Below are 25,487 nucleotides of genomic sequence, written 5' to 3'. Positions count from 1 at the left end.
GCGCCCAGGGGGGGGACAGGCAAGGGGATCCACTCTCCACAGTATTATCCATTATGGCAATTATGTTCGTTCTTGGATTGTCGATGCCGCGACTAGGGTATCAGTTCCATGACACCTCTGACCACTGAGCAGTATGTGCGCTCGTCTTAGAAGCTTGAAGGGTTCTTGGATTGTCGATGCCGCGACTAGGGTATCAGTTCCATGACACCTCTGACCACTGAGCAGTATGTGCGCTCGTCTTAAGGAGAAGCTTGAAGCTGCCGCGGTCGACTTGCGACGAGCTGGGATGGTGATCAACGCCCGAAGGATGGAAGGAATTGTGATTTGTGGGGGCAGAAAACACCGGGCTACCGCCGTCTCAGCCGAACTTTTTTGCTTCGCCGAGGAACTTATCAATGGTCAGACAGGCACCGTGACATATTTGGGCGTTCCCTATACGGAGAGAGAAGTCTGAAATCACCGACAGTATCTACCCAAACTGCTTGATGTGGCGGCGCATGCCCGATTGGAGCCAACCAAAAAATGAAGATCATCAGGAACTAACTGATACCGAGGCTGGCACATTCGCTGGTGCACGGACAAGTCCGCCGAAACGCGCTTAAAAGGTTGGACAATTATCAGGCAATCTATTCGTGAGTGGCTACGTCTACAAAGGACACCCTGATTAGCTACATCCACATGGGGAATTTGATATCCCAAGTTTGTGTACAACTATCCTAATGAAACACAGGGCGCGCATGAAAAGAAATTTTCTACCCGGTGCCAATGTGCTTAATGATTCCGCATTTGGCAAGGTTGTTCGGAATCCCAGCCTTCCGATCCAAGTCCAAGGGACATGCAAGAACACCAAGGAGGAGCGGGTGCCTGCTTGGGACGATAATCGACACAACAGCGTACACGGTCGTTGTTTTTCGGGAATTGGTCATTTCACATCTCTCGAATCGATGGCTTGTGTTCCCAGAACAAGCGTTCTCTCGAATATTTATCCGTGGTATCCAGCTCCGATTCAACCTGCTTAGGAGGGGAGTTCTCTGTCTAGGCTTGGGCAACCTGGCAGTATCCCAGCACTCGTGCTTCCTCCGGGTGGCATGGCAGCTAGGCGCCGGAAGGGTGCTACAGCTGAACGCTTTTTTCTCCTTTTTAGGAGGAGAGTTAGAAGTGCCCGGTGTGGTCATGATCTAGGACAGCCGATCTTCTGTCGTGGAACCTATGACCAACCGGAAAGTTTGGTGCACATTCTGCAGTCCTGCTAGATCACTAATGATGCTAGAAGTGCTCGTCATAGTCGAGTTAAAAGGGAACTCGCGAAACGTCCCCATCGCTTGGAATTTACGGTCTTCGAGGAGTTCAGAGCACCTACGTCGATGTTCTACATTAAAAACCGATTTAATTACTATCCGGTAACGCCGAATAACTGTGACAGACGTAAGCATGGATGGGCGCGGAATGACTATGTGGAATGAGAAGAAGCAGAAGTATGGTGCTGATGATTGTTCCCTCGCCATCATCCCGGCCCTACATACAATGGATTGTGATTTCGATTTTTTAGTCCATCAACCAATGACCATATCGAGGGATCTGCTTCCCTTAATCCGCCAAGGTTGTTATTGAACCGGGACTTCTGAAGGTTACAGTCAATGACTTGTGTTTGTTGGTCATTTTCGGCTCTCTACTTATCCACGACAATTGTATGCGTTGTACGTTCTATTGAGTGTTGATTCTTGCCACTGACTTTCACCCCTGACCCAGTATGAAGGACACTTTGTGCTTGATGTACGAGTCTTGACTGTGCTAGCGCTGACTGAGCCTTGAAAAGCATTCAGGGTTGTTTGTCCTTTCTTTATTTGCTGGCCTTTACGCGTGTTTCCATACCAAATATTCTTACACGTTGAGATTCATCCTGTCCGACTGGAACAGTTGGTGATACGCCTTCAAATGGGACGCTTCCAACGCTTTATCTAATATTCTCCAGCACACCCTTCCAAATCTATCACCCCAATTTACCTTTTACGTTTGTGACCATGCTCTTCATAAACAAGCGATCATGATAGTATTGAAACAGAGCTAACCGAAGTCTAATGACTAGCCTCTTACTAGGAATGCTACCCGTACCACAAAACCTCTCAGTAGGACCAGCAACCGCAAGTATCGGCCTATACTAGGTGTATTTTCCTCCGCTCTCTCCAAACTTCTTGGGAAGGATTTCTGCTTTGTTTTAAAGAAACCAAGGTATGTTTCGGTAGGCATTGGAATTTCTAGGACTACTCGTTGATATTCGGGTCACCAAACACAATGCGCCTTGATAAATCAGTGTCCCTCTAGATACTCAACACTCACCTTACTCTGCCTTTACAAATTTCATTCTCCTTGAATATCACTATCAGAGAGAATGAAATCAATGTTGACGTTGATGCCTCACTAACATACAAACACAGGACTTATCTACTTATATTTGAAGTGGAAAAAACTGGACCGGGTGTCAGCCTAAACCGAGCGTTCTGAGACGCTTTGAAACATTCAATCAGATAACCTGGAAAGAAACTGACAGTACAAATGGCACTGACATCGGTTATCTGGCATTTATTGTACCGTCTACTCTGTATCCACGAAGCGACCTTCTGTTGGCGATGCTGATCTGAGTTTTACAGGAGGATGGCATGCACGAGATTTGGTTTCCATTCCATTCAGGAAGATTCGGTAGAGGAAGATCAGATTTTGATGTGTAGTATAAATTAGGTATTTCACACTGACATATCTGAGAACTGAGACCCAGATTGTGTCCAGCCAACGTGCACTTATTTTTCGGCACATCGACAATTTTTATGCCCGCTACTCTTATGAACCCTGAAGAGCTGGAACACTATTATTGTTTACCCAGTGGCCAACGCCTCCAATGAGTCTGCTGAAAGGCGGCGTTGCACGTACGGTTTCACGGTTATAAAAACAGGACCGGTTGACCACAACAGGCGCACTGTAACACAGACTGTTGGAACCCAGCCGAACGATCGTTAATGTTGTCTGGGTCGCTTGGTAGGTCTACACAGGCACTGAATGCATGGGGAACGTCCGATAATTCTGTTCAGTTCGATGGAAGGCAACAGGCACGTCGGTGGGTGTCCTGAAAACAAACTGAGGCAATCACAGCCATAGATGAAACTCGTAGGCCACTAAAGGTGCAGGCAGCTGTTGCGATTGTACCGATCACACAGAGAGTCTATAACACCGGATGTTCCTTAAGCCCCAGAGCGGTCCAGACAGCATTTCCTCTTTCTCTCTCGGCCGAGTTATAACAGGCCGTGCGACAATGGTTTCCAAACGGTTATCCCTCCCTACTTATGAATTTGGGGTGATGTGGGCACAGTACCAGATTTTAATGCATGTACTGAAAGCACTGGGCTCCGATTAATACAGTGGGTTCAAGTCCTTCAGAAGCGCATTGTGCACGTTCGGATTGCGCGTCCTGATTACTCTTCCCTAGAGAGAAAGGCGGCTAAATTCCGCACTGATCGACAAGGTGACACACCGTGTGCTAACAGGTACGAGGTGAACCGAGGTGCGTCAACTCAAGATGACGCTGAGAGAACCTGGCTTCCTACGTTCTCCACATGGTTTAGCGACACAATTTACCGCAATTCGGTCAGGAATAAATGCTGTTGTCGGCTTCTAATGGTCATTTCATACAACTGGATTTGGAAAAGTGAATAATTTAACGTGGGTCGCCTGCTTAAATTCGAAACATTGCCAGGCGATTCCTCAGGCGTTGACCAAACGAGGTAGTATGTTGGAACATGGCTAAACCCAAACGGAAATAGGGTCTATCTATCATAGATATTGATAGTTACGCAGACTTCAGTCAACGAATACTGGCAAAGGATAAACCAAGAGTATGAGAACTGATAAAACAAACTCTGATATCAAACTTTTCTCACTGGGGTACCCAAGCACCGTCGTTTCAGGAACTAGGCAAAACACCGGATATTCTTATTGATCACTGATCCCCGCTCGTCAGACATTGTGCTACCTTAGAAGTGACCTTAAAGGGGAAAGTACAGTTGTGTGGCACAATGATAAACGGCACGGCAACCTGAGTTGGAACGATCAATTAGATAATATAACGGACCAGTTTGGATACACTCAAGAGTTCACATTTTAGAAGTACGCATCGTCTGGTGTGATTAAATTATATGACGAATGTAGTGAAGCAGTCAGGAAAGACAAACAGCCAATTCTTGTAGGAACGTGCTCTCCACTTACAAGTGGCCATCTGCAATAAATAGCCCATGTGAATGGCTTTGACAGATGTTGAAGATTGGTTTTTGTGCCTCCGTTTATAAGTACGGGAGAGCAAGTGGCAAAAACGATCCCGGAAGCAGAACGACAATTTTTCCAGAAATAGTACTTCGGTAATTTCCATCAATGGGAACAGTCATTCTTTTGAATTTGTGGGTATCTGCCTCATCCAGTTACATAGTTATCAGCCCTAAGACATGGGTTGTATTAGTGTGCTTGCAATGGTTGCCCAGCAAGCTTGTTTTTTCGAATGAGACTGTGCCGTCCTAAAAACTTGAGACTAAACGAGTATTAAAACTGGATTAGTCTGCCTTCTTGCGCATTTGCCCCGAACAACTGTCCACAGTCATGTACCGTGGGACGTCGACGCCAGGTTTAGTGTACATCCACCCTATAACGAATATAAGACGAACGGGGAATCCTTTTTCAGTCTTGCTGATACCAACCAGTGGCAATGTAACCAGGGGCATGATGACCCCATTCTTTGCCCGGACGTGAGGCGAGATATTTGATCAGTGTTTTACATAGACTGGATCTCGTCTGGTATAAATAGTCGAATTTTTTAATACTATTATGTACGTAAGGAGACGGACTTACATAGTATAGCATAGCGTCGTTTGCAACGGTCCGTTGTGGCACGAATAGCTTGGGAGTTCTGTGGCTGTTTTTGTCCATCTGGTTGCCCATAGTGTGCTTGGGCTAATTTGCGAAGCTCTGACCAGTGGTCATACAATTCGTAAACCCACGCGGAAGTTTTCGTTCCGTCCGGGAAGCGAGCCAACAGATGACGGACAAACTGACATTGTGCCCACTTAGCTCTGGCCCACTGTTGGCGTTCATCACTCGAACTGTGTACGTTGGGTCGATGTATTCGAGTGGGATCCTTGGTGAGGTTTGCCTCGAAAATTCGATTGACTAGATTGTTGCCCAAATTGAGCATCAAATGCAGTAGTTCCGGCTCCCAATTGTCAAGAGTCAGAGATCGTATCTGCAGAGAAAAAAAGCCTTAAACAGTTATGTACAACAGTTTCGAGCTATATTCTACGGACATACTGATAAAACTCTAGAACGTCCATGGTGCATATATGTGACCCTAATGACAATTCATTACATAAAAATGGTTGGAGTTAAATGCCTAGTATTTCCAGTAGAGTGAGGAATAGGGAGGCGGGAACTGCTCGTTGAGGACGATGGTTCCTATGCGTTAAAGCTATTTGTGGGTGAGAGGGAATAAAAGTTGTTAGTGTGTCAAAACTCCAAAGGTTGCTGGCCAAAGGGAGAAGATCACACAAACCGAGTACTTCAGCCGGTGAATTATTCTGAGCCCAACTTCAATTGTTTCATTTTGCTAAATAAATATACCAACGGTAGGTAAAACAATACTGGTTGTCTCGCGCTAAACTCCAAGGCTCCAAGTATTATTCACATGTGCGCTCGGAACAGGCCGGGTGATTAGAGCTCACGACACATAGTGTAATGTGCATTGTGTTTGTAATCGGTGGTGGATTCTCTTACGGCTGTGTAACACAAAATGGATATCTGGATAGATCTTAGGGGAGAAGCACTCGCCTAGAACCCCAACCAGTGAGACATTTTGATTCTGTCTAACGGGCGTTCTCTAGTGACGAACCTCTTGTTACCCTGGCTCTACAGATGATCAAGCAAAGAGTTCCTCTGGAAGGTACAGTTCTATGCGGAACGCATTGCTTTTCTCGGTCACATATTATGAACAGAAGACCTCAACGTCTTGGGGGTATCATGGAAGCTAGCTCATGTGGGGCACCCTGAAAATGCAATTGGATATAGCACAAAAAAATAGTACAGTATTCCCCTCCCACTAGGCAATGCTCTTTGTGACCGATGGCTTCAGTGCTTGTTGGCAAGGTTGTTGCTTGCTGCGGCGTGTGTCAATAACCCTCCCAGATTGCCTTTTTCCAGAAGTTTTTGCAAGTCAGGTGAATAAATAAATAGCACGTTCAACAACCCACGACACTTGTTTACATCTCGCTGTTGAACATCCTCCTAACGTCCCAAGCTTTGCTCCAGGGGACTGAAATTCCGTTGACCAGGCCGTGTGAACAAATTCAGTGATAGCGGTGGAGTAAACCATGAGTGTGCTGCCGGAGTTGACAAAGGGGTGTACTTTCCACCAGCTGGGGCAACATGTCAAGCCTGCTATACGCTGTAACTAAGACCTGTTGCTCTGAACGTGTGCAATATACGTGCCACACTCAACCACCCTCTCCAGCCGACGGCCATATCGAAAGGTAGGTGAGCCCTGTGCGTTTTATTCGTCCAATAAAATAAACCGTTGCTAAAATGACACGATCGGAATCCAGCAGCAAGACAACCGTACCGGACTTGCCTGGCCAACCGCACTTTACAGGGTCATATATATATATATATATATATATATATATATATATGACGGCTGATTATACCCTCAGAGAGGAGCGTTTACGTTTTGACCTGCTGGTTCTCAGCGGTTTTGCTGCAAAACTTTTAGACGGCACGTGGTGACCTCTTAAATTAAAATACAATGGCTATCGTGAATATCAAGCAAAAATCATACCATACTAGAGATGGAATGCTCCCAGTGAGACATTCCTTGTAGCGTGCTTTGAGGTATACCGTTTAGTGAGAGGTATTTTATGGTGTACAATTTTCGGTCCGCTGGAGTCACTTCCTACAGGTGGAATGTTACATGTCGGAATGTTACGTGTTGCGGAAGTACTGTACATAATAATGCAACCGCTTACTTTGGATACGTGAACACCAAGACCACGATGGGCTGCGGCACACTGAGTACACAGGGTGACACCCAAATTGATGCTAGCCCAAATAGCTTCATCAGCAGCACAATCAGCACACCGGCGATTTCCCGCCCTGTCTGGTTCACGCCATAGTATGACGCCACCCTGACTTCGCAGTAGATCATAGTCCGGAAGTGACTGTTGAGAAACACCGGCGAACGTTGTTCGTACACTGTTACTACGATTTTGGTCACCGTCCAGGTTCCCTATAGACTGAGCAAGCAGTGGTGGGGTGCCATGTGGGAGACCCCCAAGGTCGTCGGGGTTCTTAGACCTGTCGTTGTAACTGGTATGCCCAGAAGGTTGTTGAAGATGCAACAAGCCAGATCGGAGCGCCTGCATCCAGCGTTCCTTCTGGTCATAGGAATCAGCTTGCAACAAGTGGATCCGATTTCCGGGGGCGATCAATTCGAAAGTGAAGCGTCTGTCTGGCGTGGAACAACTCTCTCGAGCAGTACATAGTCGTAAATCTGATTCCATTGTCTTCCATTGGGGTTCGAACTGGCGTAGCAGACGGTCGGACAGATTTGTCAGCAGATCATCTGACAGGGTAGTCGGCGTCAAAGTAGCTGAAGTCGCAGCGACACTGGTACGTTGATCATCCAGGCGAAAATTACCATTAGCTAACACAATTGTACTACCACTCGTTTGATTGTTGTGTATTTGGTGGCGAATTTCCAGCAAAGCTGCATCAGTGACTGACTTCAAGTCTGACCTGGAGAGATTGGTGACAGGCTTGCAATACATGAGTTTGTTATCCCGCAATCGGAACCAACGGCGAGCCCAAGTGCGCCATGAACGCGTTGCAGCACGTTTGAACAGGTAACCTTCCAGTGTAACACCTTGAGCTGTGGGACGACTGGGTTTGTGTTCTTCTAGGTTGTGTTGATTGGTATATTGGTCCCATGTCGAAGCACTCCGCCGACCGGTTTCCACCCACGTAGTCAGTCTGTTCAGGAAACTCCCTAACAAGAAATGCGAGATTGGAGAAGAGTTTTTCTCATCAACATTTTTGTCCAGATGTTCAACGAATTCCTGGATGGCAGACACAAGTGCGCTGTTTGCATGCAAGTAACCCAGCATGGGACTAGAGCCGATAGCATTCCGCAAACCAGTAAGGTAAGCTGAAGCGGTTGCCCGATACATATTACGTAACTCCGTCACGTGTGTATCAGTGGAATTGACATCAGTTTGGGATCTGCTAGTGTTCAAGTTTGCTGACCGTTGCATAAATGAGTTCAACTGTTCCCCACTGTGATGGAAATTTGCACGCAAATCAAACAGCCGATCATGCTGCCTCCTTGCATCTACGATAATTCTCTCCGGTTCGTCTAGACGGTTTACTAGTTGAGCAGCGTAGGAAGCGAATCCAATTAGGTACGAGTTGACTTGTTGCAGGCCACTTGATGCATCACAGTTCAGACCAGACCAGCGGGAAGGGACATCCGAGAAGGAGCACGTTGTCTTTGGTAACCGGTCCATATTCATGCAGTGTGCAAGGTTAGACAAAGCGGATGCAAACGCTTTCCCGGCCTAAACCACGGAAACAAAGAGACAAAGAAATAAAATCATCAGATACACAGCCATCCGCACTAAAATAGAAAACGCCTACCAGGCACAACCAAAAACAGGACTTCAGCAGCCAGCTTGAGCATGGTTCATGGAAGTAAGTGAAGTGAATCAAAGGGTGTAGCTTAGGCACAGTCGAAAATCGATAATGCGTCATTACTATTGGAAGATGAGAACACAGACCGAATAATGACCACGTGAGTTTGTTATGGAGCACCATTTCAGGCCACTTGTGTTGGTACTCATGAAGATCTACTCAATGAACGGAATCCATTTGAGTTCACTGTAAGGGACTTGTGTAGTGCCGTGTATTTAGGTACTATGACGTACGGTGACTCCCCACCAAAAAACACTGAGGTGGTCTTGACTGTGGAGTAATTCCGGTAGACCGTGAAGGGGAACATTTGCAAACCAATATTATTACTTTGATTTGCATTATGTTACGACAGTCTACAAGCTTTAGTGCTCACATTCATGCATCGGAAGTGCACGGCCTTGGGAAGACAGGTATTATGACCTATACATGTATGAATAAGTGATATTTTAACTCTTCAGCCTTAAGGCACATTTGCTTAGGCAACCTGCAAGTACCTCATTATTCATACTCCCTTTGGGTAGTATGACGGCTAGGCCCGGAAAGGGTCACAGCCTAACGACTAGAAAACGACGAGGAAATCGCGGGAAACAAACTAGTATGAGGAGAAACACGGGTTTCCAATACTACTTAGAATGTTGACGAGGATTCTGGACAGCACACTAGTGGTTTCGCCCCTCTGGGATCATCAGATAGGCTTAGTCCCCGAACCTGCTTCAGACTTATTTCCTACACAAACACATAGAGAGAAGTTATGGACAGTTCTACACATGCATCCATTTTCGTCAGTAATTTTCGCATTCCATCACGAAACCAAACGCATTAGGGGGAACCCAAACCACTCAAGGATGTTCAAACAGACATAGCAACATCCCCCAGCCATAGAATTTACATGGCAACAACCACAAAGTGAAGAAAGCATCGGAATTTGACTCCATTGTCGCGTTCAGTCGGCGAGATGCACTCAGAACTAAGCAGTTCAATATCATCCCCGCTCTCAACCCACCGGAGCTGGCTGAGGATCAGATTAACGTGGTGGCTTCAAACACCAGTTCGGTTCCTCCAGACATATGTGAACTGTTGATTGATAAGCTGATATCTATCAAACTTGGTAAGGGAATTCTTCTGCTTGTCTTTGCTGATCGAAAACAGCCTCAAGGTGAACAATGTAGCAAAACAATGATCTTCCTTTATATGTACGATCTCCGGGCATTCTATGAGGGAGTGCAAAATAAAATTTGGGTTTAGGAGGGCATTTGTATGGGAGAACCCCCGGGAGATTTCGGGCAGTGTTGGAGCCGTAAACATAAAAAAACGAAGCAAACCGTCAGGCGAGAATACCATAAGTGGAATTTAACACCGCCAAAATGATAAACAATAGATTGATCACTTGTAACACCCTTTCAGTGCCTAGCTGCCATCCTCCTCGAAGGAAGAACGAGGGCTGGGATACTGGCAGGTTGCCCAAGCCTAGACAGAGACAGCCAAGATGCAAAGGTCAGGTTCGAACCACGGACCTTCTGGTCGGTAAGTTCGCGCTTTAACCACTGAGCTATCACGCCCCCCTTCCCCCGGAGGGATAGTCAATGACAATAAACTGTTTCGATGAATCACGTAAGAAGTTTCAAGATTACAAACACGAATTCGAAGAGTGATTGAAGATGCGAACATCGCGAAATATGTTTCTGAGATGTGAGTAGATGACAAATTGCTTCAGGGGCGTACATGTTAAAATGACTAAGTTTACAGGTCATCCTCCGAGTAAAAATAGTTTGACCACTCGCTTAAGCGTTTGTCACAACAAAAGATCGCTGCAGCTTAGTAGTTCATGTTATTTAATAGGTGGGTTCGTTTTATCTTACTTCAGACTAACATTTCCGAGATATGGCGACGTCTACACCTAAAGACGTGCTCTGCAAACAAGTTCCGCGACACCACCAACACATATTCCTACAAACGCAAAAATTGCAAAATTCTATTCACTGAAATACAGACGTCCTCGAGTATAGTCAAATCAAATTTGCATGTTTTTCTATGCCGAGCGCACCAAACGTGCGTTTCACCGATAACCGGTTCGAAAATGAAGTCTTGGTGAGAAAATAGGGAACACTCTACAGAAGATACTAAATTATGAAATCATGACTGAAAAGACCGAGCATGCAAGAAAGCGGATTCGCCAGTTCCTAATGCAGGCGACTACACGTTTTGGCGTTGAACGAAGGAAATTTTTCAGGGTGGAAAGTAAGGGAGCCATCAGCAATAGCTCTAACGGTAAGGGATGATTAGTTCCTTATGTTGCGCTTATGTCTAACCAGCGGGTATGCAAGATCACCAGATATCTGAAGCACTAACTACAGAAAAAGTTGGAAATTCTAGTGCATATTCAAAAGAAGTGTTCCGGACAACAGTTTTGCTAAACTAGCACAAGTAGCGTGTGATCTGAGAGCATCTTCGGTGGGGTGGCATACTGCAATCCCGGACGGTAGATGCCCATGGAAGTACCAAAGTAGTCCTCCTGGATACAAGTGGAGACAACAGTTAAGATCCCATAACATCCGCAACATTGGTAGTCGGGTAGTAGATCGGTGTCAGTGGACTTCACATTCTGATCCTTGCTGAGAGGAGCATCTACCACTCAAGAGCGCCTAAACTCACTTTTCATGCGATGGCCTAGTAACATATAACAATTCCAAGGTCAACCTCAAAGGACCCAGAGAAAGAATCTCCTTTGAGAAAAGCGTATTTGGAAGACGATCGCAGACTTTTTGCCATAAAGCTGACCCGAACATATCTACCACTTTTCATTCCCAAGGCATGGCAAAGAAACACGATGGATCACCAAATGGGAAACGTGTTCATTTAGCTGCTCAAAAAAGTAGACGAAATGGGCGTACTGGCAGCAAATACGTTGCAGCCTGGTTGCAGGCACGAGGTAAACGGTAAACAAATTCGTCACAAGCAAAGATTATACGATATACGTTAAAATAAAGCGGTAATCAGCATATACATTAAAACAGAGTGAGAAAACGCTAAGCACTTTCGCTCACCGTGATAGCCAGCCGGCAATTTTCAACTGTTAAATCATATTGCGCCTGGATTCGAGCAGCAATTAATTCGGCTCTGCAAACAGCTTGCCGAAACACCGGAGAATCACGAAGTGCCTCAAGCGGAGTAAGGTGATTGAGGAAAGTAGTGTCGGATGGATGCAAGGTGTCACAGTTTCTTTGAGTAAACGGTGCCTCCACAACGGTGGCACACATGTCTGTCAGGTTTCAGGTTAGTACATCGATCGATGTTGTTTAAGTAGAAATGGGAACGGCAAAGTAATCTGATAACGAAATAACCTCATTCCGTCTTCCGTGGTGTTCGGGCCAGTGATTGCCAGGTGCGTCTAAAAAGAGTAACAGGGGAAACCAGGTGTCTAATAGTAAAGGTTTAATCAGCCAGAAAAGCAAGATCAAACAGTTGATATTGCCAAATAAAAAAGTAATTAGCGCTCCGTCTTAGAAATGCACCATTCTCCAAAAACTTATACAAGCTATTCTCCACCAGAATATGCGTAAGTCAGGTGAAAGTTTATACAGGGCTTTTAACACAATTCTGTTCGTTTATTTGTTCTAACTAGTGCACCAAAAGCTCCGCAGTGTGTTGCCAGATTGCCGCTTTACGGCTGTCAGTGCAGAACAAAACAGCGAGATGGGCGAGATGGCCCAAGTGGTTAGAGCGCGAATTTACTGACCGGAAGGTCCGTGGTTCGAATCCGACCCCCGCCACTCGACTTCCCCTGTCTAGGCTTGGGCAACCTGGCAGTATCCCAGCCCTCGTGCTTCCTTCAGGTGGCATGGCAGCTAGGCACCGGAAGGGTGCTACAGCTGAACGCTTTCTTCTACGGGGCGCATTTATTAGTGGACTTTATTCGAAGCTATACTCCAGAGACTGTTGGAACATGAGTCATTGTATTTTAAAACCGCCTGCGGCTATGCAAAATCCCTTGAACTAGCGCGAAAACAGTCGCTGTCGTTTTTACCGAACAATCGACTCCCCTGTGCTACCGTATCGAACGACCCGCCGAAGTATTCACATTCTCGAGCATCACCGCATGAACAGACGACTGCTGCTAGTGTGAGGGCCTTCATGTTTCTTCTGTAGCTATGTCCGTCACCCGCGTAATAAATGCCCCGCTAAAGCTGCGACCTGCAAAAACTGTGGGAAGAAAAGGCATTTCCAAAAGGCATGCAGATCTTCCACTGGTCCGCGGAACACCTCATCTGATTCAACTGCACTATCTTGCGTCACTGCAGCGGTTTCCGAGTGTCTCAAAGAAGCCGTCACCGATGAGAAAGCCAATGGCGTCCCACTTCGAGCTCTTGTTGATAATGGTAGCTCAGAAAGTTTTATTTCCAAACATGCAGTCCGGCTTAACAAGCGGTCTATACTGCCATCGTCATCTGGGACCACTTTGGCATCCATCCGGCACAAAAGCTTTACTCTTGTACATCGCTTTCTAACGTTACAACACAAACACAACAAGTATCCCTCTTTCAAGTTTTCAGTATTACGTGACCTCTGTACGGATATTCTGCTAGGACGCGATTTTCTTAGGCTTCATAAATAACTGGAAATTTAATTCAATGGTGGCATACCTTCTTTCTCCCTGTGGCCCAATTGTTGTCAAAATTGAACCTCTCACTTTGTTTGAGCATCTTGATCTAAGGTGTAAGCCCATTAACATCAAGTCCAGACGACATTCTACAGACGACCAGGTCTTCATTGCTTCTGAAGTAAAGCGATTACTAGGCCAACAAATAAGTGAACCCTCAAAGTCATCAAAGAAAGCGCAAGTGCTCGTCACGACAGATAAACGACAGAAGAAACGAATGGTGGTTGACTATAGTCAAACTATGAAACGATTTACGCAACTGGACGCTTATGCGCTCCCCAGACTTGACGATATGAGTAGTAAAATAGCTCAATATCCTATTTTCAGTACGCTTGATCTTGGAAGTGCGTATTATCAAATACGGATTAGGAAAAGTGACAATCTACACGGCTTTTGAGGTTTGCGACGATCTTTATCGATTCCGTCGAATACCTTTCGAAGTCACGAGTGGAGTAGCGTTTTCAAAGAGTAGTGGATGACATAATACGCACTGGACAAAAACCTACCGGGACATATGCGTACATGCATAATGCCACCATTTGTGGAAAGGAGCAAGAACACGATCAAAACCTCCAGCGTTTTCTAGCAGAAGCACAAAAGTGCGGCCTTCAGTTGAATCACGATAAAACTACAATTTCCACCACTAAACTCAGACCCCTTGGCTATGAAATTACTGAAGGTATCGTCAAACCAAACCACGAACGTTTCAAGGTCTTGCAAGAACTGCCCGTTCCGAAGAACGTAAAGTCTCAACAACGAGTGGTTGGCTTGTTCGCGTACTATTCTAGTTGGATAAGCCGTTTCTCTGAAAAAAAATCTACCCAATCACACAATACAACCTTTCCTGTCCCTGAATATGCTATGAAAGCATTTGAAAGCCTCAAAAAAGAGCTGGTGGATTCAATCTTGGTCAGTGTCGATCAGAGAATACCTTTGGTACTCGAAACTGATGCATCTGACGTTGGGGTTTCCGCTACACTCAATCAGAATGGCAGACCAGTCGCATTCTTCTCACGTACACTGTCTGCCAGTAAAGAAACATCATTCTGCTACTGAGAAAGAAGCGTGCGCAATCGTCGAACAGTGCGCAAATGGAGGCATCACCTACTCGGGACCCAGTTCAAGATTGTAGCCGATCAGCGGTCCGTTGCGTACATGTATTCAACACAACAAAAAGGAACAATAAAAAATGACAAAATTCAAAGATGGCGGATCGAGTTATCGCCTTTTTCTTGACGTAACCTGCAAACCAGGCATAGAAAACAAAGCTGCTGACATGTTCGCTCGGAGTGTCTGCGCGAACACTTCATCTCGGCTGGATCTAAAAGGCTTGCATGCAACTCGGTACGATCCTGGAGCAACATGCATGAAGCCTTTCGTTCGTGTCAGGAATCTTCTGTTCTCCCTAGAGCACATTCGACTTGTCATTAAGCAGTCTCATGTGCGCGCGGAATTAAAACCACATTTTTCAGGTTATGTGGTGGTACCCTCACTAAAGCCGTACAAACGTTGGAACGTTTAAGCATTGATTTCAAGGGACTACTGCCTTCGACCACTCGAAACAAATATCTATTGACGGTTGTAGATGAGTATTCCTGTTTTTCGTTGGCCTATGCTTGTTCACATATAAGTTCGCCTACGGTGATAACATGCCTTGTGCGGCTCTTCGTTACATTTGCCCTGCCCAGTTTTGCGCATTCGGATCGCGGATAGCCCTTCATTTCTTCATGAAGAAGACGTTGCCACTAGTCGGACCACTCCATATAACCCAATGGGGAACGGTCAGGTGGAACGATTTAATGGAAGTTTGTGGAAAGCTATTACGCTTTCGTTACAATTAAAGGTCTTCAAAGCAGTCGTTAGGAAACTCTTTTACAAGACGCCCTCCATTCGATTTGTTCCTTGTTGTGCACCGCCACCAGTGCCACTCCAGACGAGCGGCCGTTGCTTACAGAGAAAGCCTTAGAAATCTACTGGCACTCTGCCATTCTTCAAGCTCCTGATTATCCGGTGTTTGAGGGATCTGCATGCGTCAACCTAGTCGCTAGATGCTGGTATGACCTTGGTGATAGCAATAAAATCTGCTGATCTCAAAGATATGCAGTGTTCACTTGGTCGAGTCAGATAGCCTGGACAAACAGTTCCGAAGGCTGAGAACATCGCTTCTTTGATTCACCTCCATTCAATCCCCAAGCAATCTTCATCATCCGCCTGACTGTGCGTTTCCATTAGCTTTCTAGCCTGATCAGCCCGATACTCTTCAGCTGCTGAAACTTGTCAAAGTTGATGGACAAGGTTGCTCTCCTTCGGCACGCATAATGTGAAAAAAGCGGAGAACTAAGGGGGCCCGCACGATGGCATAATCAGAGTGAAGTTGCGTACCCCAGAAAGAACGACCAACCTTAAAGGAGTTTCTCCATCGGTAACTGATGGCCATATGGTCCAATTGAGTCCACGAATGTCTTGTGGTACGTGGCCTCCAAGTAACCAGATGTAAGCGTTTGCATTGGAAGTTTGTACTGGCCATCAACAGACGATGATCTGTACACATTTGAAGAAGCCGCCCCCAGTAACCGTACGCAAAGCAGAGACTCCAAATCTACCACCTAACTATACTTCTTCCGGACTTCGTCGTCCAACTTGGGTGTTCGTATCACCCCCAGGATTATTATATCCGTCTTTCTTTCCAACTGAAGCAGTCGTGACAGACCTTCATAAAACTCATCCTTCTCAGTCTCAGAACTGCAACCTGTTGGAGCGCATGCTGATAAGACAAACAAACACCATTTACTGCAACGACCTGCGGCAATCTTAATTAAGCCAGACAACCGCACAGCGCAAAGGCGACTGTTTGCTGGGATCCAGCCCAGTAAGACAGCTTCGGCCTTGCGGCTAAGCGCAACTCCCATACGGTAGACACCACGAGTCTTCGCGCCAGAACCGCCAGATCAGCTGCGGCAGCCTTGCGGTGTCTGACTGCCATGCCACACGAAGGTTGCACGAGGGTTGGGATATTGTCAGGTTGCCCAAACCTATACAGAGTCGACAGGCAGAGGTTGGGTTCGAAACACGGTCCATCCGCGCTCTAACCACTTGACCTTCTCGCCCCCAGGATCACCACATACCCGAATGGTGAAATGTGAAACATCTGGGCTAGTCCTAAGCGACCTGAGGAGCACGACCAACGTGGGATCTTGTATGCGTGTTCCGAAGACACAACATACATCGATAGAGGGAAGGCAAGGGTTCGGCAAGGGATGTCCGTTGTCCGATTTGACATAGGGTACGGACACTAAAGGCTGCAACGTGGGTCAGATCTTCTGAAGTTAGTAGGTGATTATTTTGGTTTACTTTTCTGGGCGAAGGTTTAGGCACGGAATAGTGGCTAGGGGGTTTGCAGATGGGTTGACTGCACTATACTGTAAGATGGGTTGGGAGAGAATGAGGGGAGAGGTCGGTGAGCGAAGAGCTGCAAGGGCAATTGATACTTCCGGTTGCCCAGGCCGAATAAGGGGGTCAGTTGAGGTACCGCACCTTGAGCCTTTGACTCAAACATTTTATCGACAAGACAGTGAGAGGGTGTGGGGTTTTGTTTGGGGGCCCTGCCCCTGGCCCCTGACTCAGAAGTCTGAATCGCGAGACAGCGGTCGTCAGGGTTTTCTGGAGGGATCCTTCCCGGAGACAACAGTCTGACCCACTTGGTTGCAGGGGCCTGGGAGTAAGGCGTTACCTGCTGCGCGCGGCAGGTGCCTTTTGAGAAGCACCAGACTCTTTGGTTTTAAAAGTATTTTGACCGTACCCAATGGTGCGCCGACGGTCACAGTCAACCGGTGGGTGATGGAAGAGTACGGTTTCTGAGGCGACCTTTTCTGACCCATCCTTCCTCGAGGGAAGGTAGCATCGCTGCTTCCATAAATATGGACATGCTGGTCACCTGAAGTAAACGCCTTACTGCCTTCACACTCCTATCGCGGAAGATAGTAGAACTTTACCTCCAGACCGCCTCGCAATACGATTACTCAGAGTACGGGTACTCGATGTTCTTCGTCGGGCTACTCCCCGTTGGCCTTCCTGACATTGTTCAACCTTTGGGAACTGAGTTCCTGTTAGTATAACCTGCAAGGTCACTTCGGCACAGAAGCTCGACCACCACGATAAGGTGACAGTTTTGGTCGGGGCCCATCAGTGTCCCCGCAGGATATTAAAAGTTAGCCAGATTTGGCGAGCACGAAGAGAAGAGGTCTGTAAGCGGACGCCTGATGGCGAGGCAAAATCGGTAGGGAAAAAGGAGCATACCTAGCTAAGGCCGTTGAGGTACACATTGAGCATGCCAAACCGCCGGCTATCCAATAAAGTCTTGTTTTCCATACCAAGAGATTGGTTGGGGCAGACTACGAGGAGATACGTCATGACACTGCAAAGTGAAATGGAACCAGCCACAGTAAGACCAAAGCCTGTGAGATTTTCGTCACTTTGTGCCTCCGAACCATGAGATCCCGCTTGCACGTAGCTGCAAAACCTGCAACGTGTGACACAACCACACATAACACACATGGGTTACCCAGCCTGACATCTACTCTTCCTGGGCAGCTCCCATTGTTGTGGCCAAGAAGACTAATACGCCAGGATTTGCACACATGGGTTACCCAGCCTGACATCTACTCTTCCTGGGCAGCTCCCATTGTTGTGGCCAAGAAGACTAATACGAATACCAGGATTTGTGCTGAGTTTAACTCACACCAGTATCCCCTCCCAGTTCCCGCTTACCAAACTCAATGTTAGCACTTGATTTGATAAACTCGATTTGCCTGATTCCTACTTACAAATCGAGGTTGAAAATGGTTCAGAGGATCTTCTAACAGTTAACACGCACCGTGGTCTCTTCGGGTTCATCATCATCATCATCACCATCATCATCATCGACAGCATGACATCAGTGTTCAACACTGATGCTTCACTGCCGGGTTCACTCCTCGTCCATTTAGAGCATAAACGGCACCAGCCACATTCCAACGGATCAAGGACGCTATGCTTAATGGCGTACTTGGATGGTGCCTCTGCCTACGAGAAACTCCTTCATCGCCTAACCTCAGTACTTCACCAAATCCAGGAATATGGCTCTCACTTTCGAGAAGGAAGAAGTGCATTGTTTCTTACATCTATCAAATATTTAGGTTTTATTTTCGGTAAATATGGCCACCATTCTAACCCGGACAGTATTCAAAAAATGTCTCCACCGGCGGATATGCATTTGCTGTCATCTTTCCTCAGGTTAGTGAGCCACTCCAATACTTTTCTAGAAATGCACCGTGTTCTTGCTCCTCTCAACAATCGCTTGGAGAATGTCCCCTGAAATCGGTCACCACAGTGTTAATCAGCTTTCGACGCAGTTAGACCACTTCTATCGTCAGACCTGCCGCTTACACATTACAACCCATCTACGGATGACATTCAAGCGTCAGATGAAATCGGAAAAATCATTTCCCACCGGTTTCTTGACGGAAAATAAAAAGCCATCGCCCACACAGCCCAACCTTTGATACCAGCCCGAAACAATTAGCCAAATGGAAGAAGCACTCGCTGTCAAGAAATTCCAAAAAATGATTTACGGTCAGCATTTCACACCAACCAACCACAAAAAGTTTGTCATTTTCGGTTCGAAGGAAGACGTTCCGGTATACACAGCAAATCGTCTTCAGCGCTGGGCCACCGTTCTCCTTGGTTGTGATTTTCCTCTCGGATTCCAGTCTAAAGATACCAATATCATCATCAACATCATCATCACCATCACCAAAGATAGCAACATCAGTGTTGACACTGATACTTCACAGATACCATTGGTCAGGTAGATGCCTCATCGAGACCGATGGACCCACAACAGCCGGTAAAAGGATACAGGTCTGGCTTCCATTCCTATCGAAACGTAACTTTTCATCGCGATCGCTGCATCCATTTGAGCCCTTCCGATCAATTCGACAATGGTCCACAACGAAACCAGATGTGACCCCGTGCTCCAACAAGTAGTGCACTATCAACCAACAAGCTGGTGATTGTTATTCCTTATCCCATCGACGACTTTGTCTGAATTAGAGGGTTGCCTTCTTTGGTGAACGTGTTATAATAAACGTCAAACACCAAGCGTGAATACCAAAGCAGTTTCGTTTTGGACATGCACGTATCAGCTGCATGAAAACCTTGACACAAAGTTACGTACACTGGCCGGGTATGGACAGCTAGAATTTTTGCAGTCGTGTTCAAAATGTCAGTGCTCTGTAAAATCGCCGCGGAATACGGAGCTGTGGCCTGCGCCAACTAACCCTTGGTCACGTTTGCATATTGACTTTGCTGGTCCAATTAACGGTCAGCACTACCTTGCCACGGTTGACGCTTACAGTAAATGGCTCGAGATAAGCATGATGGATCAAACCACTTCTTGCTCCACAATCCTGCAGTCCATTGGCATCTTCATTCGCCTCGATACGCCAGAAACACTGATCCTAGATAACGGCAGTAGATTTATCTCGGCAGAACATACCTTGTTTTGTAAGTTAAATGGCATTCACTAAGGTAGATCTCCACTACCCCATCCGCCATCTAAAAGCTAAGCCAAAGGCTTTGTTGACACTTTCGAACGAGGACATCGGAAAATTAAAGGGCACGGTACTGAAACCTTCTTGTCAAGTCAATGTGTGACACTTAAAACAAATATACCAAACCATTCACCCACGGAAGCGCTTTTGAGGTGTAAAATCCGTTAGTCTATAGGTGTACGCCCAACTCCCCAGCATTTACAAAGGAAAACACACATAAGTGGTAGTTTAACCTCCATTACGATGCCGTTTATACCACCTATAAGCCCAGTGAGTCAATTCCGGCTAAGAACTATCACAACGGTGGAGATAAGTGGTTACATCAAGTGCCGTGCGAGTAACGTCGTCTACGAAGTCCGCCACATGGGTCTGTCGCGCCTGCTTTGCTTTATTCCTTGGAACTTCCCACTCAATTATTTATACTATTTAACGCGATAAGACGAGATTCAGTAATCTGCCAACTCACCCACACAGTTACGACAAATAGGCCAATTCATATCCGCATGTCATCGTTACAGAGTTAGAACGTGCTTACTAAGTAAAATGGTGTTAAGTCGTCTTTGGGTCCGCACAAATCTTCCTTGAAGCGCTGGGTAAGTTACCGACTCCCTAAATCGGAACAACGGGCAAAAGAACATTCACCGCATTATCGGACTGCTTCCTACCGGACGTACTGTGCATCATAGGGACGATGGAATCCAGCGCATGCATATTGGTGCTGTGGTAGACGGCCGACTGTTCATAGTTTTCAAGTGCCACCAGCCAGTTAGACGCCTGGGTCCAGCGGTGAGACTGTGCAGTGTTATATCAGTTTCGCGTTCTATCCTGTCCCGATTCCAATCGCTTTATCAGAGCTGCGGTCGAGAAACGGCTAGAAGAAACTAAAGTCAACAGACCGATAGTGTCTCGACACACTGGATTACTGCAGCGATATTATTTTCATTCATCAACAAAGGTGGAAAAATCATTCTGGAAGAATCATTTTGAACATGCCTTTGCACCTCTTGAACCATGAGTTGATGCGATCAAAATGTGACGTGTGAAATCCGGTTCGCATGAATCCGTAAATAAGATTTTCACGCTCAGAGACCACACGTTAAGCAGCGATTTCTCCCATTTCGGGTAGTTTGTGAACTTCACTTGACTGTTGTTCACGCTGCATCTAGTACTCAGTTCAAAGGTGTTTTAGGCGTTTTTTTTTCAGTTAAGTCCTTGCGCTGGCAAATCACTGCCCCGCGCTGAGAACTTAGAGTAGTGCTACACACTATTTCGCTCATCCCTTTCAGATGGAAGGAAGCCGTTGAATGGCGAGAACACACCCGAACCGGCAAGACGGGGCGAAAGTCAAGATCGTATGTAGCAATCCATGAATCCGTGAAAAAGCCACGGCTGAACTGGGTGAAGAAATTGTAAGCTCACTCCGACTAGCTGTCGACATCTGGACACTCGGTCTCCGAGTGACCGATTAAATGATCTTCGTCTGTATCCCCTCAAACTGCTTTCGCTGCTACCGCAGGAATTCCCGGTGCTGTTGGATTGGACAATATGGGTTCTCAACTGGCACCCGGAATGACCGGCTCACTTTCAGCAAAACAGCGATTTACGCGTGGATACAGGGCGAATAAACAAGCATCATGGGTGGAAAGGCTCGCTGTTTGTCATGACAAACTCCGTTGTGTTTGTCAGCCACCAACATATTGGTGATTTACAACCTTGCTCACTGGACTTCGGTTCACGAGACTTCTTTGTTTCCCATCTACAGAAATAGTCGTGAACACCCCAGTATTGAACACCCAAAAACAAGTCGGAAGACCATGTATTGTGCAACACACTGGGAGGGTACCAAGGTCTCAGTAACCCGGACCCAATATTTACGAGATCATGGTAAACGGCACTCAACGTACTCTCGAACGCGATTGGCTGTTGGGCCCAAAACTACGACCAATCAGGCCTCACGGATTCACGGATTGATACACAGGATCGAGGATTTTACCCAAGTTTCCCGGGTCGCTTTTGTTCTTGTCGGTCAGTGGCTGTCGTTCACCTGAAAGGTACAAGTGAAAAAAGGGTGTAGCACCGCTCATTATGTTCTCAGCGCGGGGCAGTATGCTTGCCAGCGAGAGGATTCGCATAAATAAATGTCTAATAGTGCTTTAAATTGGGTTCGAGGAGAAGCGTGTACAACAGTCGGAGGAAGGTCATTCCACGCAGCTACTACCCGAAATGAAAAAAGTTTCATCTAATAAATGTGTGTGCCCTGAGCTCGAACATTTTCTTACTATATCCCCGCCGGGTGTTTGCTGGGTCAACGGTAAAAAACCTGTTTGCCAAGCTTTGTTCAAACAGGGCGTAAGTAAGGATTAGGTGCCCTCGGAGGCGACGGTACTCCAGGGGAAAGAGATCAAGCATCGCGAGACGCGTTTCGTAGTCCACGGATTTGAGGCCGGCAACCATTCTCGTGGCGGCCCGCTGGACACGCTCAATGAGGGTGACGTCTTTCGTACGTCCTGAGTAGACGTACTCAGGACGTACGATGTAGTGCTCGTCCATGAAGGGGCACGGATTCACGAACTCACGGATTGATACACATGATCGAGGCTTTTGCCCAAGTTTCCCGGGTCGGTTTGTTCTGGTCGTTCAGCGGCTGTCGTTCACCCGAAAGGTACAAGTGAAAAAAGGGTGTAGCACTGCTCTTTATGTCCTCAGCGCTGGGCAGTATGCTTGCAAGCTTGAGGAAGTGCTTTGAACTGGGTTCCAGATGGATCGTGGACAACCGTCAGAGGAAAGTCATTCAACGCATCTACTACCCGAAATGAGAAAAAAGTTTGCTTGATGAATGTGCGCGCTTTGAGCTTAAAAATCATCTCAATATGTCCCCGCCGCGTGTTTGCTGAGTCAACAGTGAAAAACCTGTTGGCCAAACTTTGTTCAAACAGGGCATAAGTAAGAATTAGGTCCTCTGAGAGGTGAAGATACTACAGGGGAAGTAGCTCAAGCATCGCGTTTCGTGGTCCATGGATTTCAGGCCGGCAACAATTCCCGTAACGGCAAGCCGGAGGCGCTCAATAAGGGTGACGTCTTTCGTGCGTCCTGAGTAGACAACTTGGGTCGCGTACCCAAGGGACTCTCTGATGTAGGCCCAATAGAGTATTTGAAAGTCCATGCTAGCGATACGGAGGAAGGTGCGCCGTAAAACGACGAATGCCTTTTGGGTGCAGTGAAAAGGACAGGTTTTGATGTAACCCAGATACCCAAATATTTTTTGGCGTCTATCCTCATGATGTTTTCTTGTCCTTTCTCACCATGCATAACAAAATAATTTGCTAAGTTTCCTCCAAACGACACGTGGACGCATTTCTGGTCATTAGGAGAAAGGTGCCAGTCCAACGACAACTGCTTGGCATTGGCATTGGAACTCCAGGACTTCAGTTCTTCCGCAAAAGGGAGACATGGACTTGCAAGAACATCTTGAAGGTCGTTGACGTAGATTAGAAACAGCAGTGCTCCCAGGACCGAGCCTTCCGGAACTCCAGTTGAACCCGGAGCTGGAGAAGATTATATCGAGCCTATTCTCACTTGGAATGATCTCTCCGATTAGAACGTCTTCATCCAGTGAAGGGTTTCCCCTTGAATCCCGTAAGACTGGAGTTTGTGGAGCATCGGGGCGTGTGGGACCCTAGCAGATGCTTTTGAGAAGTCGAAAAATATGGCATCCGATATGAGTCTTTCGTCCCTGGCTTGGGTTAAGCTGTCCATAAACACGAGCATGTTTGTCACGCAAGGGCGGTTTGGGAGAAATCCGTGTTGAGTTGGAGATATCAGATTGCTGGAAGTGAGGTGATCTAGGATGGCTCGCTTCAGAATGCGTTCCATCACCTTGCACGGCACGCTAGTGAGGCTTATAGGCCTATAGCTGCCAGGCGATAGTCGGTCACCAGTTTTGTATATTGGCGTGACAATCGCTTCCTTCCAAGCAGGGGGAAGGCGGCCTTCGTCAAGCGACTGACGAAACACCAAGTGTAAATGGTTAGCCAGTGTGGAGGACGTTTCTTTCAGTATCCTTGGGTGGACCTCGTCGGGCCCCAGCGCGCAGAATGGGTTGATCTGATGCAAGAGTTAACGAATATCCCCCGCCGTGAAGATCAAGTCGGTTAAAGGCTGTTCGTGGTTACGCCTTAACAAGTGTGGATGTGACGAGGACGCTGGATCCGAGTATAGACACGCATAGTGTTCCCTGTAAACCTCAGATACCACTGTTGTGTCACTCGTGGGTTCTCCGTTCCTCTCCATAGAGGCTTGGTTCTGTGGTTATATCTCATGTGTTTGAACAGTACGTTTTTGTCTTTTCGAATGAGGTCAAGGATGGTAGCTTGTTTTCGTGTGCTCCATTGACGGATTTCTGATTTACAGCGGTTCCGCATTTTACGAAATGTCAGGTCATCTTCTGTATCCTTTGCAGTCGACTTTTTGAAAAAAATTGGGACTTTTTTCCAGAAGTTGCCGAATCCTTTTTGGCAGCCTGCGGCTAATCCCCGTGCGTGTTGGTCTTTTTGGGTAGAGCATCCCGTCAGCCTAGGGAAGTTTTTGGCCAACGATCACATGTTTTTCTTCCAGTGGAGCTGGTCCCAGTGTGAAATGTTCAAGAAAGATGCGCGTTCCTGAGAAGTCTGCGCGGCAGAAATCTCGAAACTAGGTCAGACGTTCGGGATTTCGGGCGCAGTAGCAGGTGATATCAAAGGGCAGCACACAGTGGTCGATATGTCATAGTGGAGCGTTAATTGTTACCTGGTCAACAAAGTGTCCTTCGTTGGTAATGACCAAATCTAGGAGAGTTGGTAGCTGGCCTGCGCAGTATCTGGTGGGTGCAATGGCACGTTGAGTCCAAGCGCTCTATTGAACAACTTCAGTCAGCGCCGCTGCAAAATGTCCGCTTGATTAGACGCGCTGGAGCTCCCTCCAGAAGGCCTTTGGAGTGTTGGAGTCATCTACCAGCGGGAGATGCGTAAAGTGGTAGTTGAAGGAGAGTTGCTCACGGGTTCGTATGAGAAATTAGTCATCTGTGCACGGTTACATAATCAGTAGGTTCCGCAAGCGAAAAGAAACCAACGTCTCCTGGGGACAGTATAAATTCGAACCAAATTTCGAACAACATAGTTACAAAATCCTCTACATAAAACAGTTCTTGGAAGTAGAGTGAGCTGAGCTATTTATAGACTACAACATCAAGGGAAAGTTTCCAGGTGGTTCTGAATGTGCTACCTCAATCACATAAGTTCAAGGTTCATCACTTCGAGCACATCAATTAGTCTTGCTGGTAACTGAAAGTCACAAGCAGCTCTTAGCGACCAAAAGATTAAGCTACAAGACTAAGCAATAAAGATAAACATAAGAGGCCGAAACTTGCTTAACAGGTGTCTGTCTCTGCGTGCCAACCAACATAGTGTGCTGAAATTTTCATAAAAGTACAACGA

At 46.7% G+C, this 25,487-nt stretch overlaps 2 protein-coding genes across 2 annotated transcripts in view; one reads left to right on the top strand and one right to left on the bottom strand.

The window, feature by feature from the left end:
- Positions 1-12,150, bottom strand: part of T265_05155 (hypothetical protein) — a gene marked incomplete at both ends in the record, with an annotated part of 35,652 nt that extends 23,502 nt beyond the window's left edge. The window contains 3 exons of the mRNA XM_009170087.1: positions 4,888-5,278; positions 7,050-8,636; positions 11,814-12,150. Coding sequence (XP_009168351.1) covers positions 4,888-5,278; positions 7,050-8,636; positions 11,814-12,026 — 2,191 coding nt within the window. The remainder of the gene's footprint in view (positions 1-4,887; positions 5,279-7,049; positions 8,637-11,813) is intronic.
- On the top strand, positions 1,638-13,381 carry T265_13701 (hypothetical protein; the record flags this gene model as incomplete). Its single annotated transcript, XM_009170121.1, is given in 7 exon segments — positions 1,638-1,697; positions 7,468-7,692; positions 8,124-8,222; positions 10,174-10,293; positions 12,392-12,671; positions 12,689-12,911; positions 12,916-13,381. Coding segments are annotated over 7 exon segments (1,473 nt in total).
- Positions 13,382-25,487: the final 12,106 nt, after the last annotated feature.

The sequence above is a fragment of the Opisthorchis viverrini genome (assembly GCF_000715545.1).
Source record: "Opisthorchis viverrini unplaced genomic scaffold opera_v5_93, whole genome shotgun sequence".
Taxonomy (NCBI): Eukaryota; Metazoa; Platyhelminthes; class Trematoda; order Opisthorchiida; family Opisthorchiidae; genus Opisthorchis; species Opisthorchis viverrini.
The sequence above is the reverse complement of the archived record's forward strand: the minus strand, read 5'-3'. Positions and strand labels throughout refer to the sequence as shown.